The sequence below is a fragment of the Musca domestica genome, unplaced genomic scaffold (genome assembly GCF_030504385.1).
Source record: "Musca domestica strain aabys unplaced genomic scaffold, Musca_domestica.polishedcontigs.V.1.1 44, whole genome shotgun sequence".
Taxonomy (NCBI): Eukaryota; Metazoa; Arthropoda; class Insecta; order Diptera; family Muscidae; genus Musca; species Musca domestica.
This window is the reverse complement of record NW_026712334.1, coordinates 2,988,443-3,003,989: the sequence shown is the minus strand read 5'-3', so window position 1 is coordinate 3,003,989 and position 15,547 is coordinate 2,988,443. Positions and strand designations below refer to the sequence as shown.

The 15,547-nt window shown below is 36.1% G+C and overlaps 1 protein-coding gene across 2 annotated transcripts in view; it reads right to left on the bottom strand.

The window, feature by feature from the left end:
* The window catches only part of LOC101897450 (A disintegrin and metalloproteinase with thrombospondin motifs 6), an 83,279-nt gene that overhangs the window by 36,997 nt on the left and 30,735 nt on the right, over positions 1 to 15,547 (bottom strand). For both annotated transcript variants that reach the window (XM_059127334.1, XM_059127333.1), the window contains exons 2-4: positions 12,225 to 12,654; positions 4,063 to 4,273; positions 3,830 to 3,989 (exon numbers count right to left, since the gene is read on the bottom strand). In XM_059127334.1, coding sequence (XP_058983317.1) covers positions 3,830 to 3,989; positions 4,063 to 4,273; positions 12,225 to 12,342 — 489 coding nt within the window. In that variant the 5' untranslated portion in view covers positions 12,343 to 12,654. The remainder of the gene's footprint in view (positions 1 to 3,829; positions 3,990 to 4,062; positions 4,274 to 12,224; positions 12,655 to 15,547) is intronic.

Below are 15,547 nucleotides of genomic sequence, written 5' to 3'. Positions count from 1 at the left end.
AACACGATCATTTTGTTTGTTTACAAACTACTGGACAACGAATGTTTTCTCATCGGAGAAAACCAAATTCGACAGTTCACCACATTCGGACAAGCGAAGCAACTCTTTAGCTCTTTTGAGTATATTTTCTGTCCGTTGAGGTGTAAGTTCTTGCATTTTTTAGAATTTCAATGACTTTACTCCGAGCTCATGTTTTCCGAATGGAATATTGCGATATGTTCAGCTCACGAGCCATTTTTCGGCCACTGCGACACGGGTTTCAATCCGGTCGTTTCTTAACTTTTCGAACCATTTCTGCTGATGTTGCTGTTTTCTTTCGTCCACTTCCATGACGTCGGGCTACGCGACACAAAAGATTTATTCACATTTAAATGCTGGAGTGCTTTAACGATAGCCACTTGTGGTTTTCCAGCCAAATATGAAGACATCACTCTATCAGGCTTCAATCCCAACACGAATAACTTTTTTCTGGAAAATTCTCACCAAAATGCTTTCGTACGCTTGTAAACAATATAATGAACTGTCACTGGAATAATTTTAACCGCTGTTGGACGAGTGGTTTAGAAATGACAGCAGTCTGAAGTTTGTTGCAGTTTTTTATCTCACCCTGTATTTGTACTTTGCAAAATTAATTTGTGTTTAATATTGTTTCAACGAGCGCCATGTGGTCCCCTCTTCTTCCCACCTTTCCCCTTTCTTTCGCGTGCCTTTAGTGATGTTGCAAATTAATATTACAATGTGTAAACATAGCTTGCCACGGGCCAAGCAATGCCTCCGTTTCAATAGATAATTGCCTGTCCATAGTCTCTAAAACAATAAACTTGTCGTTCCGTCTCCATGGCTTTCCTCTTTGTTGTTGTTGCTGTTGTTATTGTTTGGTTGCTTGTTGCATGCAGCCATGAAAAATCCATTATCCCCAGTAAATGTATGCATGAAAAGCGTGAGTGTTGAGTCTCCTACATAAATGCCGGTATGGACATGTGGGGATATGCCAGCATGCCTTTATAATGTTTCCGATTACACATTCAACCGTGTATAGTGTTTATCTGTCCTTCTTTTGCCATTTATTTTTTTTTTTTATTTGGAAGGGGGCCTTTATGGAGATTGGCATGGCGTGGTTATGGCAAAAAAAATGGCAAGGGTACTACATGGTTGATGTGGCGCCATATATTGCCAGCCAGCCAGTCAGCTAACCAGTCAGTCAGACAGCCAACCATATACATATAGAAGATATTGGGTAGGCAACAGCACCACCATCGGGTAGTTGGTACTACCTCAACATTTATGCCATTCATGTAGTTGCCCCAGTCGTCCATTCCTCCTTCTGTCCTCTGATTGATATTTTCATTCGTCATTGTTTTCTATTTCTGGTCTTTGGAAAGGCACACAAAACTGTAAACGCCAGTTGTCGTCTCGTTAATGTTTCTCACATTAACGGAAGCAGCGATTATTTGTCATTAAAGTCATAAACAGATTTTATGACACCGCTTAACATTTTATTAGCATTATATTTGTTTCATTGTAAAGATTAATTTTTTTTTTATATTATTAATTAGTCATTGGGGTAGGCTAGGTTAGATGGGAAGAACACAATGTCGAGAGTGGGCAAATTTACATATTGAACTCATATATATTCCGGATGAGTTTTATTAATTAAAGGCTCAATGCTTAAGTCGATGATGCCATGAATTCATCAAGGTATGTTCTCAAGGATGCGTGAAACTTTAACAAATATAAGGGTTATAAAAGTTGATTTTTTAAAAATATTTTTCAGAAGATATCAGATCTGAAACGTGGATTTTATAGGAAAGAGTTGCATAGTAAATATTACAGTTTTATACGTGAAGTTTAAAGAATATTTTTTTTAGGAAATAGGAGAAAATTAAACGTGGATTTAAAAAAAAATCTAAAGAAAAATAAGCCCAACAAATCTGGATTTTTAAGAATACAGGGTGAGATAAAAAAAAACTGTAACCAACTTCAGACTGGTGTCATTTCTAAGTCACTCGTCTGACAGCTGTTAAAATTTCCAGTGATAGCTCATTATATTGTTTACAAGCGAACCAAAGCATTTTGGTGAGAATTTTCCAGAAATTCAATTCGTGATAAAATTCAAGCGTGATTACGTGATTTTTTTATATTTGGCTGGAAAGCCACAAGTGACTGTCGTTAGATCACTCCAGCATTTAAATGTGAATAAATCTTTTGTGTCTCGTACCATCGCTCGTTACCGTGATACTGGTAGCGTAGCCCGACGTCAAAGAAGTGGACGGCAGAAAACAGCAACATGAGCAGAAATGGTTCGAAAAATAATGAAGCGACTTAATCGAACCCCGCGTCGCAGTGGCCGTACAATGGATCGTGAGCTGAACATATCGCATTATTCCATTCGGCAAATATTGAAAAATGAGCTCGGGGATAAGCTATTGAAATTCCAAAAAGCGCAAGAAATTACAAAGCAACAGAAAGAAAATAGACTCAAAAGAGCTAAAGAGTTGCTTCGCTTGGCCGAAAGTGGTGAACTGCTGAATTTAGTTTTTTTCCGATGAGAATACATTCGTTGTCCAGCCGTTTGTAAACAAACAAAATGATCGTGGTTACTTGCCAAAGAGGTCAGTTGAAAATGGGCACCTTCGGTTGGCCACCAGAACTCAAGCGCCCGCCATGGTGATGGTGTGGCCGCCATAACAACCGATAGCCGCTCTCCGCTCGTATTAATTGACCGTGGCATCAGAATAAATGCCGAATATTATCGCGAAAATATTCTAGAGGGTGTATTAAAGCCTTGGGCACGCAAACATTTTCGCCGCAGACCTTAGACATTCCAACAGGACTCAGCACCATCGCACTTAGCACGCACTACCCATGAATGGTTACAAAATGAGGTTCCCCTCTTCATTTCCAGCGCAAAATGACCACCAAAATCTCCGTATACCAATCCGTTGGACTATTGTGTCTGGAGTATTTTGGAAAGCAAGGTTGGCACTAAAAGTGTCGAACACCTCAAGCAAGCGCTTCGCCGGGATTGGGCCAAAATACCGCAGAGCAACATTCGGGCAGCGTGTTTCGGTTTCATTGGCCGTTTAAGGCCATGATTCGTGCCAAAGGTGACCAATTTGAACAAATCTAAACATATTTTAAAATTTGAATTATGGCGTTTGGTTATTTTTGTCCTCCACAAGCGTAATATGCGCTCCGTAACAACGATACTCGGAGAAATATATTAAATATATCTCAAGAATACTTTTCCAATTTTTTTTTATCAAGATCCATTCACATTTGGCTATAGCTCACCTGTATATCTTTACCCGATTTCAAGTTTATTTAGCTTGGAAGAATGTGTATCAAATTTGGTGAAAATCGGTTAAGATATACCTATAGCTCACATATATATGTTTCATCAGATTTTGTATTTTACTCCCACACAACAACGATATGTGGTGCCAAATATCGGACACAGCATTGGGAATATATTTGCTAAATTTTATAGAAATCGGTTTAGATTTGGATATAGCTTCCATAAATATCTTCACCCGATTTCACGTTTATTGTGCCTACAAAGAGTAATATCAGCTCAAATAGGATAGATTTTACTGAATAATTTGCATTCAAAAACTATAAATTTTTGTATGTTTTAATTATCATAAATTCCCCATAAAACCGTTTATGTGTTATATGTAGCTCTACTATATATGGAAAGTAGTGAAGGTCCGACTTTGGTATTTCTTAAATGGTTTTCAAGTAAAAACATTTTTTAAAAATATTTTTGAAGAATTGTGAATTTTTGTGAATTATTTAATTATCTTTTTTTGGAAAAAATCTCACTTACCAACCCATTACACGCTGATAAAGCCACCCTCGATTCTGGCTGATCCTTAATGCGACCATGATAATGACAATTGGTATGTTTTTGCAAACGTTTACGGGTACGTAAATCCCGACGATGTCTTTCCACAATTAGATGTGGAGTCATGAAATAGCTGTGAGGTCTGAAATTAAAAATAGAATATCAAACAATGTATCTATCAGCGGCTCTACTCCCCAAACTCTAGGTATTCTTACTCTAATTCCAAATGCAATGTTTCATTTTGTATGTCCAGATGATAGTGAACTTCTGGTTCCAAATTCGTATCATCTATGCTTCGACGTTTACGTGTATGTTTGTAATGTTGTCCATGATGATGTTGAAGACTGTGGGAGAGAAACTCTCCGTTGCTGCTTACTTTTCGTGGTATTACCAATTCTCCAGATATCAGTTCGTCCGAATGCAGGCCTGCAAAGAAAAATAAAAACAAAAGACACATGAGAAAATCAATTAAAAACAATTTCAATATTATGCTTGTTTATCTATAAACAACATCGATTCACACACACATATATACATACATACATACATGTAAGCATACATTTATACATAGACTAGCCACTAACACAAATTGAGCTGTTAACTTATAACACGTAAATTTCTTCGAATCGGTATAATTAAAATAAACGACTTCTATGAACATCCCATAAATCACACCATATGCTCGTGAAAAGAACTGACTGACTGCTAGATCGATCGATCGGTCGATGCGGTCTTTTTTTTAACCGGCAAGCTCGTGTGTTGAACACTTTTTGCTTGTTGGGCAAAATTTTAAATTAGATTTTAAATAATTAAATGCCTTAACGTGATTAAGGTGGCAATTATTATGTAATACCAAACTTGATAGACATGCAAACCACAAAAAATTGACTATATAACCAAATTCTGGCAAATAACCACGAGGCACAAAAAATAATTCAGTTAATTGCGGCAAATATATATTATACATGTGGTCTTAGACGTTAAGTAAATACCTTATTGGGATTTAAAATAGTACTGTGGTACAAAATTCAAATTTGTCAATAATTACTGGAAAATCACAGAAGAATATGAAAGGTGAGTTAAAAATAAACCATCGGGGTTCAATCGGGGTTTTGAAAATTTTCATTGCAAAGTAACCAAAGTGGAACACATAGGATTATTTTGGTCGAAAATATTAACACCCAATGGAATTTTGGTCTCTTGTCAAAATATGGTTTGAAACTCACTTTAAATGGGATAGTAGACAGTTAATTTATTACTTATAAAAATCAACCATAGGTTCCAGAATACCTCAAAATTTTAAATACAGTTCTGGGGGACTTTTGTAAAGATTACATTTCACTCTTGAAGTTGCTCCGCAGTTTGATTTGATCGGAAATATAATTGACTTGAAACATTGCGAGTTCTGCGACCTAAGCTGCTCTTTCTTATTCGAGGAGCCAGAAAGATTTTTAAAATCAACATATCGTAGGTTAGTCTATAAAATAGTTTGACAAACTTTTTTTCAATATATACAGGCTGAGATGAAAAACCGCAACCAACTTCAGACTGCTGTCATTTCTAAGCCACTCGTCCGGCAGCTGTTAAAATTATTCCAGTGACAGCTCATTATATTGTTTACAAGCGTACAAAAGAATTTCTGTGCGAATTTTCCAGAAAAAAAGTTATTCGTGATGGAATTCCAGCGTGATAGTGTGATTTCTTTATATTTGGCTGGAAAACCATAAGTGGCTATCGTTAGAACACTCCAACATTTAAATGTGAATAAATCTTTTGTGTCTCGTACCATCGCTCGTTACCGTGATGCTGGTAGCGTAGCCCGACATCAAGGAAGCGGACGGAAGAAAACAGCAACATCAGCAGAAATGGTTCGAAAAGTAAAGAAGCGACTTGGTCGAAACCCGCGTTGCAGTGGCCGAAAAATGGACATATAGCAAGATTCCATTCGGCAAATATTGAAACATGGGCTCGGGGTTAAGCCATTGAAATTCCCAAAAAGTGCAAGAACTTACACCACAACAAAAAGAAAATAGACTTCAAAGAGCTAAAGAGTTGCTTCGCTTGGCCGAAAGTGGTCAACTGCTGAATTTAGTTTTCTCCGATGAGAACACATTCGTTGTCCAGCACTTTGTAAACAAACAAAATGATCATGTTTACTTGCCAAAGAGGTCAGCTGAAAATGTAAACCTTCGTTTGGCCACCAGAACTCAAGTGGGAACGGTGTGGGCCGCCATAACATCCTATGGTCGCTCTCAGCTCGTATTAATTAACCTTGGCATCAGAATAAATGCCGAATATTATCGAGAAAATATTTTGGAGGGTGTATTAAAGCCTTGTGCACGCAAATATTTTGGCCGCAGACCTTGAACATTCCAACAGGACTCCCATCGCACTCAGCATGCGCCACCCTAGAATGGTTACAAAATGAGGTTCCTCGCTTCATTTCTAGCGCAAAATGGCCACCAAAATCTCCGGATACCAATCCGTTACACCATTGTGTCTGGAGTATTTTGGAAAGCAAGGTTGGCACTAAAAAATACCAAAGTGTCGATCACCTCAAGCAAGCGCTTCGCCGGGAATGCGCCAAAATACCGCAGAGCAACATTCGGACAGCGTGTGACGGTTTCATTGGCCGTTTGAAGGCCATAATTCATTCCAAAGGTGACCAATTCGAAGAAATCTGAACTTATTATAAAATTTGATGCTATTTCCAACATTTTTTGCTTTTATTCAATAACATTTTTAAAAAAAGGAAAAATTATGGCATTTGACTTTGCAGTTTTTTTTTTTATCTCACCCTGTAATGGAACTTCCCTCTTCTGGGTATTTTGATGATTCTAGCGACATTATTCACCGGAATTATTTCAAATTTGGTATTTGAAGTTCGTAATCGGTATTACAGCCTTTGACAGAAAATTGTCTGTACAGGTCCACGTCTTCGTATTGCCCCCTTATAGCGGTACCTCCCGATATTAGGTATTTGTATTACTTTGGCGACATTATTCGCCGGAATTGTTTCAAATTTGGTACTTGAAGTTTGTAATTGATACTACAGCCTATGACAGAAAATTGTTTGTGCAGGTCCTCGTTTTGGTGTAGCCCCCATATAATAGTACCTCCCTATATTCGGTATTTTGATAATTTTTTTCAAGTTTCGCATCTGAATATTGTAATGGCTTATGACAAAAGTTGCCTATGCAGGTCCACGTCGTCGTATAAACCCTAATATAATGGCTGCATTCGGTATGTTTAAGATTTTAGCAGAATTTTTAACGGATTTTATTTTATTATTTTTTTTTTAATTTTTTTTTTTTTTTTTTTGAAAATTGCCAAATTCGTTTCAAATGGTGGATGGTATTAAAATATTCGACCCGGCCGAACTTACAGCTTTCTTGTTTCTTATTCCAATTTTTTTTTTTAATTTGCAACATGCAAAAATTGGGACTTGAAAATTAATAGAGAGCTTTAGCTTACTTCAAGAATCATTGGTTTGGAAAATGAGTGATGTTGGTCCACATTTTTGTATAGTTTTTATATTTTAGGGTGAACTACGATTTAAGTAATTGTTGGGTTTTAATAGTATTTTCTATTTTACTTGACCAAAAAAAATGGTCCTGACAATAAGACAGTTGGGCAGCTAACTCGATTAACTAACTTGATGCCTACGATACGAATACAAACCTCATTACACGGTGGAGGGTGCAAATGAGTATGAATAACATAAATTAAAATAAGTCATACGCCCCAATAACCAAATATTGAAATTTCAAAAACAGGTAGTTTGTTTAAAAGATGATTGATATAAGATGGAGCTGTGCAAAATGTGTCAATTGGGAATAATAGTTTTAGTCTTAGAAAAGAGCCTATTTGTAGTCTATCCAAAAAAAATTCCGTAATGTCTGTGAGCACTATAACTCTCGAAGGGAGTATCTGATTTTGAATAGTAGTAAGTCTCGTGATATCGGTTCAATTATAGTGGTACTTCCACCATAAAACATAAAAAAATTACAATAAACATCAAGTATTAAAATAATAATAATTTTTATCACATTTTTTAAATAAAATATTGGAACCACCCCCGCAAACGTTAAAAATTTTGAAAAAAAAAAAACTATATATTTCAAACTTGGCACATCATCATATTTAGTAAGACTTCGTTCAGGGGCGATAATGAGCAAAATTGCTTCAAAAATTCATAAACCTCCCCCGATAAAAAAACAATATTGTGAACAATAACAACTCTTGTAATATTTGAATTCGAGGCCCGATTTTCTTCAAACTTATCACATACCAATATACCAAAAAAATACATCGGCCCTACAAAAAATCAAAATTTTGCAAAAAAACATACATCAAAAAATCACATTAAACGTAGGTAGTACCCAATATGATTCAAATTTGGCACGTCAAAATATTGATAGGTTATAGGAATAATAAGGAACCAATTGGTCAAATTTAGAAAATATACAGGGTAAGATAAAAAACTGCAACAAAGTCAAAAGCCATAATTTTTACATTTTTTTAATCTTATTGAATAAAAGCAAAAAAATCGGAAATAGCATCAAATTTTAGAAAAAGATTAGATTTGATTTGACCAATGAAACAGTCACACGCCGCCCGAATGTTGCTCTGCGGTATTTTGGCGCATTCCCGGCGAAGCGCTTGCTTGACGTAATCGACACTTTGATATTTCTAAGTGCCAACCTGCTTTTCAAAATACTCCAGACACAATAAACCAACGGATTGTTATCCGGAGATTTTGGTGGCTATTGTGCGCTGGAAATGAAACGAGGAACCTCATTTTGTAACCATTTTTGGGAGGCGCGTGCTGAGTGCGATGGTGCTGAGTCCTGTTGGAATGTCCAAGGTCTGCGGTCAAACCCTCCAGAATATTTTTGCGATAATATTCGGCTTTTATTCTGATTCATTCATTAAAATTAAAAAAAAAAAATAAAAATTATGGCGTTAGACTTTGTTGCAGTTCTTTATCTCACCCTGTAATGGTACGTCCCTTTTGTGGGTATTTTGATGATTCCAACGGCATTATTCAGCGAAATTGTTTCAAATTTGGTATTTGAAGTCCGTAATCGGTATTACAGCCTATGGCAGAAAATTGTATGTGCAGGTCCACGTCTTTGTATAGCTTTAATACACCCTCCAGAATATTTTCACGATAATATTCGCCATTTATTCTGATGGCACGGTCGATTAATACGAGCGAAGAACGACCATCTGCTGTTAAGGCGGCCCACACCATCACCATGGTCGGCGCTTGAGTTCTGATGGTCAACCAAAGTTGCACATTTTCAGCTGACCTCTTTGGCAAGTAAACACGATCATTTTTTTTACAAGCTGCTGGGCAATGAATGTTTTCTCGTCGGAGAAAACCAAATTCGGCAGTTCACCACTTTCGGCCAAGCGAAGCAACTCTTTAGCTCTATTGAATCTATTTTCTTTCTGTTGCCTTGTAATTTCTTGCGCTTTTTGGAATTTCAATAGCTTAATCCCGAGCTCATTTTTCAATATTTTCCGAATGGAATATTGCGATATGTTCAGCTCACGAGCCATTTTTCGGCCCCTGCGATCAAGCCGCTTCTTTTTAGTTTTCGAACCATTTCTGCTGATGTTGCTGTTTTCTTCCGTCCACTTCCTTGACATCGGGCTACGCTACCAGTATCATGGTAACGAGCGATGGTAATGGTAATGGTAAGAAATCACACTATCACGCTTGAATTCCATCACGAATAACAATTTTTTCTGGAAAATTCTCACCAAAATGCTTTTGTACGCTTGTAAACAGTATAATGAACTGTCATTCGAATAATTTTAACAGTTGTCGGACGAGTGGTTTAAAAATAACAGCAGTCTGTTGTTGGTTGCTGTTTTTTTCATCTCACCCTGCATTTACTATCATTTATTTTAAAATCCTGTTTAACCGTTAGTAGCGTACTCGCTCTCAAATGTACAGCCCGAACATCCACAAAATAATTTCATTCATAAAAAAGCCATTCAATAAATAAACTGGAAAAAAGACGTTGGCGTACGTTTTGCAAATTAAAATTCACCAGCTAAATTGAAATTCATGACAGCAGCTAACAAAAAAAAAAGGAAACCAATGACAACGAGAACGAAATGAACAATTTTAGGATTTTCTAACATATATACATGCAAAGAGAAATTTCAATATTACTGATACTTTTCCAAAGTCAAATTACTAGGAATGAATTTAATATCCTGAATGATGAATATTAAACAATGACTCCCAGAAGGAGTATTCAAAAAAAGATACGATCTACGATCACGGCCAATTGGGAGAACGTGACAAAAAGACAGGCGTTGAAAGTGAATAAAGTTCAATCTGTAAAGGATCTCAGCAGAAAGCCATTGAAGGCTCTTGTGGTGTTTTAATGGCGATCAGAAAGGAGTATTTAAGAACAACCAGCAGTTTTCATTGTAGACCCCATAAAGTAACATATATACTATGATCAGCACAAAATTCTAAGTCGATTTAACGATGTCCGTCTGTCTGTTGAAATCACGATACGGCCCACATTATTTGACGAAGAGCTAAATTTGGCAGAATAATTTGTATTGTATCTAGGATAGTTGGTATTGAAAATGAGATATATCGGACCATATAAGAGTAACTCCCGATATTCGGTATTTCGATGATTTTTGCTACATTTTTCACGGTTTTGTCTCAAAGTTGGTATTTTTAGATCATAATTGGTTCTTGCACGTGTGGCGAAATATTGTATGTCTAGGTACACGTTTTGGTATAGCCCTTATATAACGGTACCTCCCGATATTCCGTATCTCGATGTTTTTTGCCACATTTTTTCACGGATTTGTCTAAATTAATGTTTGTAGGTCTAATGGGTACTATCTCCGATGGCGAAACATTGTATGTATAGGTCCACGTTTTTGTATAACCTCCATATAACGGTACCTCCCGATATTCGAAAAGTGGTATTTGTTCGTAATGGGTACTAGCTCCGGTGGCGAAACATTGTATGTATAAGTCCACGTTTTGGTATAGCCCCATATATCGGCTTCACTCACTTTATGTTTGGAGATCTCAGTCGCATTTTGGTCTTCTCTCGAAAGTATTGTTTTTTATATCCCTGACCATACTATGGAGGATATATTAATTTTATTATTCCCTTTGTAACTCCTCGAAATACCCAACAAATTCTAAGTCGATTTGGCGATGTCCGTCTGTCTGTTGTATGACCCATTACAACGTTCTACGTTTTCGTATAGCCCCCATATAACGGTAACTCCCTATATTCGGTATTTTGAAGATATAAGCGACATTATCCACCGGAATTGCTTCAAATTTCATATTAGAGGATCTTTATGAGCACTACAATCTATGACAAAAAATTACTTATGCAGGTCAATGTCTTATAGTGTATAGCCCCCATATAACGGAACTTCCCAATATTCGGTATTTTGATGGTTTTAGCGATATTATTGACCGGAATTTTTTTTGAATAAAATGACATTTACCGATTAAAACCTTAATTTATCACATTCTAGATTCTAATTTAAATCGATAGTATTTAGAACTATTCGGGTACAACAAATTCAAATTCGGACAATAATCTGACCTTATAAGATAATGTCTCTTACTTTTAGGATTTCGTACTTTCGGCATTTCTCACCCATTTGGTAAACATCAATTTTTTTTTACAAAAATGTCTAAAAATGTCGGAATAGCATTTCTGTGTTCGCTCCATATCGCCGATCTTCTAAAACTTAGATCTTACCGATGTGCCATTTTATAACTTTAAATATAACCTTATGCCCTTTTCGTGTTCATTCCGAAAAAAGTTTCCTTCGAAATATCAATGTTGTAGCTCTGACTAATCGCTCAATAATATTGAAACACCACTTCCTGCCTGTTAGTACTGTTCGCCACCTTAAGGTATAGGTGCATTTAAGTACTTATCGTACCGTACGATCGTGGCAGTGACTTTATGAATGCCAACAACAGCCGAATAAACAAGGAAAAATCTGAACCTTACCCACATTAATATTCTCACCTTATTTTAATTGCAATTAGTGATAAATTTTGTGTTTAACAAGATTTTTCCATTTCATTTAGTCGTAATGTAAACCGATTAATTATCTTGTCACAGCAGTCGTTCGTGGATGATTGTACACAACCAAAATCAGTCTGTTGTACAAGTATTCAAATCACCCACGAAAATCAATGAATTTGTCAATAATATTTGAATTGAATTGAAAATGAATGAGCAGCAAGGTCAGTCAGCGCAAGTGAATTTAGACCCGTTTTCAAAAAATCTCAATAGAATACATATAATACAGAAAAATACACAAATTAAATATTCGAATTTCGAGGACAACTTACCAATGAGTAATTGTTGTTGTTGCTGCTGCTGCTGCTGCCGTTCATCACCATAAACATGCCACGTTGAGGTTGTGACCAGCAGACAAATTATGGCATTCAATTGCAGGCGGGATTCCATGATTAGTAAGAATTTATATTTAGTGTGGTTTTAGATTTTTTGTTTTATTTATTTTTTTTAATTGCAGGATTTTCTTTGTAATGGGGTTTGAGGCTTCTTATTAATTATCTGCAACAATGTCCTTTAAAAATTCTTTTTCACATCAATGTATTTAATCTTTTTACAATTATGTTTAATAATATTTTGTTTTTGTTGTCTTTCCCGATTATCCATTATCAATGAGTTTATCCAAATTCGGCATAATTTTTATTGTCATTACTTAGGCTTAGGCATTTTTCAATGGCGAGTCATACAAAGGCACAATGGGTAAATCTGCAAAGAAATATATATATTTATTTATTTATATATTTATTTAATTTAGTTAAGGATTTTTAAGGACAATTAAAACAAGTAAGCAAAGGCTACAGTTGAGCGGGGCCGACCGTTCAATACCCTACAACACTATAATAAACGATACAGTTTATATAGGCGAGATACTTAAACTAATTTGCTCATTTCCAATTTATTGGTAGATGTTGCACTTAAATGGTCTTCCTAGATCTGGAACCAATATTTCCCAAAGACCTATAATCTCTCAGAAGTGGCAAAAGATTAAGATTTATTATTGGTTTTTGACTGAAACGCATCTATATGAGATACAGACATTTGACTATATTCTTCAACGAAATCAGCGTTAACGAAAAAGTCAGAAGTGCGTCTTTCCTGTATTTGTGAATTCTCCAAAAGTCACAGGAATGGACATTTTCGTATTTTGTCTACAAAAGTTGGCAAACTCCTTTACACATTGAATATTTTTGGATGGCCATCCAAAACTGCTTGGCTTTTGCAATTTCCGGTAACCCCCATTCAAATGTGCGTGAGAACCGGGCGATAATTACGACCTGCTGACAATTTTGCAGTTTTTGGTCCATTTCAACCCCTAAATATATGGCGATCATCTCCAAAAAGAGTAGGCTTCTATTCTGACCCTCATCTTATCCCCATGCAAAATTTCGTAAGGATCGGACCATAAATGCGATCTGTATATGATATCCGGATATCCTAACTACTTAGTTTTGTTAGCTGTAGAAATATTACCAAATGTTTAATTCAAAATGAAAATATGCCAAAAATGTGACAAAATAGAAAAAATATGAGAAAATGTAAAAAATCAATATTTTCATATTTAGAGAGATATTTTTATGCGATTTTTTAGACGTTTTTTCTTTCCTGCCAAGAGGCCATTCTGAATTAATGAGAACTGTCGAAATCAGTTCAGCCGTTCTCGACATATATGAGATCTTTCAAGCATATCTTGTTTGATAGACATATATATCGCACATATTTTGCTATATATCCGATTTGTTGGATGTTAACATCAATGTAAAGATCAGAAGTAACCTTGACATGGCTTTGTGATTTCGACGGGATTTAAAATATTCACGGTTTAATGAAAAATTTTGAATTTTTTCAACACAAAAGATATGGTCTATTTTACCCGCTAAATATTATCCGATGACCACGCAAATTGGTAGGCTTCTTCCCCGCCCTAAACTCTAGATACATGCGAAATTCCGCGTCGATTGGTCTATAATTGCGACCTGTATAGCTACTGCAAAATCCGACATTTTTTCAGTATTTGGTCCATTTCAACCCCTTAACATTTGGCGATCATCTCCAAAAGAAATAGGCTTCTATTCTGACCCTAACCCCACCTTCGTGCAAAATTTCGTAAGGATCGGGCCATAATTGCGACCTGTAGCGTGATTACAAATTTACATGGACAGACGGACATACATAGCTAGATCGACTCAGCTCGGCGAGCTAGGAAGATACATATATACTTACCTATATGGGAAACCAATATTTCGAGGTGTTACATAATTTTTGGCCCAATCAAACTTATAATACCCCCAACACATAGTGTTGTAGGGTATAAATATATATTTTATTGTAAAGCAATCGGAGCCGGCTGCCACCGGAGCTAGAACCCATTATGACCTACAAATACCAATTCATAGACAAATCCTTGAAGAATGTGGCGAAAACCTTCTAAATACCGAATATCGGGAGGTACCGTTATATGGCGGTTATTCCAAAACGTGGACTGATATATCTCATTTTCAATACTATACATCCTATACACAATACAAATTGTTCTGGCGAATTTTTAAGCTCAAATAATGCAGGCTGTATCGTGACAGACACAGCCGGACATCGTTAAATCGACGTAGAATTTTATGAATATATATACACTTTATGGGGTCTATGACGAATATTTAGGAATGTCACAAACGGAGTGACAAAGTTAATATACCCTCCATTTCAAAGTGAAGGGTATAAAAATATGGATTGTATGAATTTTGACAAGAACTTTGTGTGCAGAACTGGGTATGTATGTATTTATACATAACACTGAACCGACCCCAACCAAAACCAGGGTTCGAGTCGTCCGCAAAAAAAACATTTCAAAAACCGAAACATGGTTCAAAAGTAGGGTGAACCACTGAACCGAACCATCTCAAATCGACAAGTTGTTTTACAGCTCTGGAAATGGAGAGAATATTATTTCAAAATTTTTACAATGATCTTTCGAGTTTACAATGGGGACACAATCGTTATTTTTTAGAAGGATCTTTTATAATCTGTTATAATCGAATTATAATCTCGAGCCAGCCAAGTTATAATCGAAGATCTTCCATGTTCTTCTAAATAGATCTGAGGATCTTCTACGTTTTTGTAAATGGGTCTCTTAGTGCATTCTTAGGATGATCTTTTTTCGGCATAATAAAGGAATATCAGAAGTATTTTTTTAGGGAAATAATCGCCGCTTTTAAAAAGTATAATATAATCATACATTTAAGACCCAACAATGTATTTATATTCTTGATCAGCGTAAAGTTCTAAGACGATTTAGCCTTGTCTGTCCGGTCCGTCTGTTCTAATCACACTAGAGTCAAAACAAATTAAGACAGGTAGCTAAAATTATGCATAGATCAGTCTTTTTTCTGCTGACAGGTTCGAAGATGAGCTATATCGGTTCACGATATCCTATAAGCCTCATATAACGGTAACCCCCGATATTCGGTATTTCGATGATTTTAGCCAAAATTTTCAATGAAATTGTCTGAAAATATACACAAGAAGTTGCTCCTAAACACAATTTTCTATATAGGTCCACGAAATCGTAGATCCCCATATAAAGGTACCTCCTGATATTCGGTAT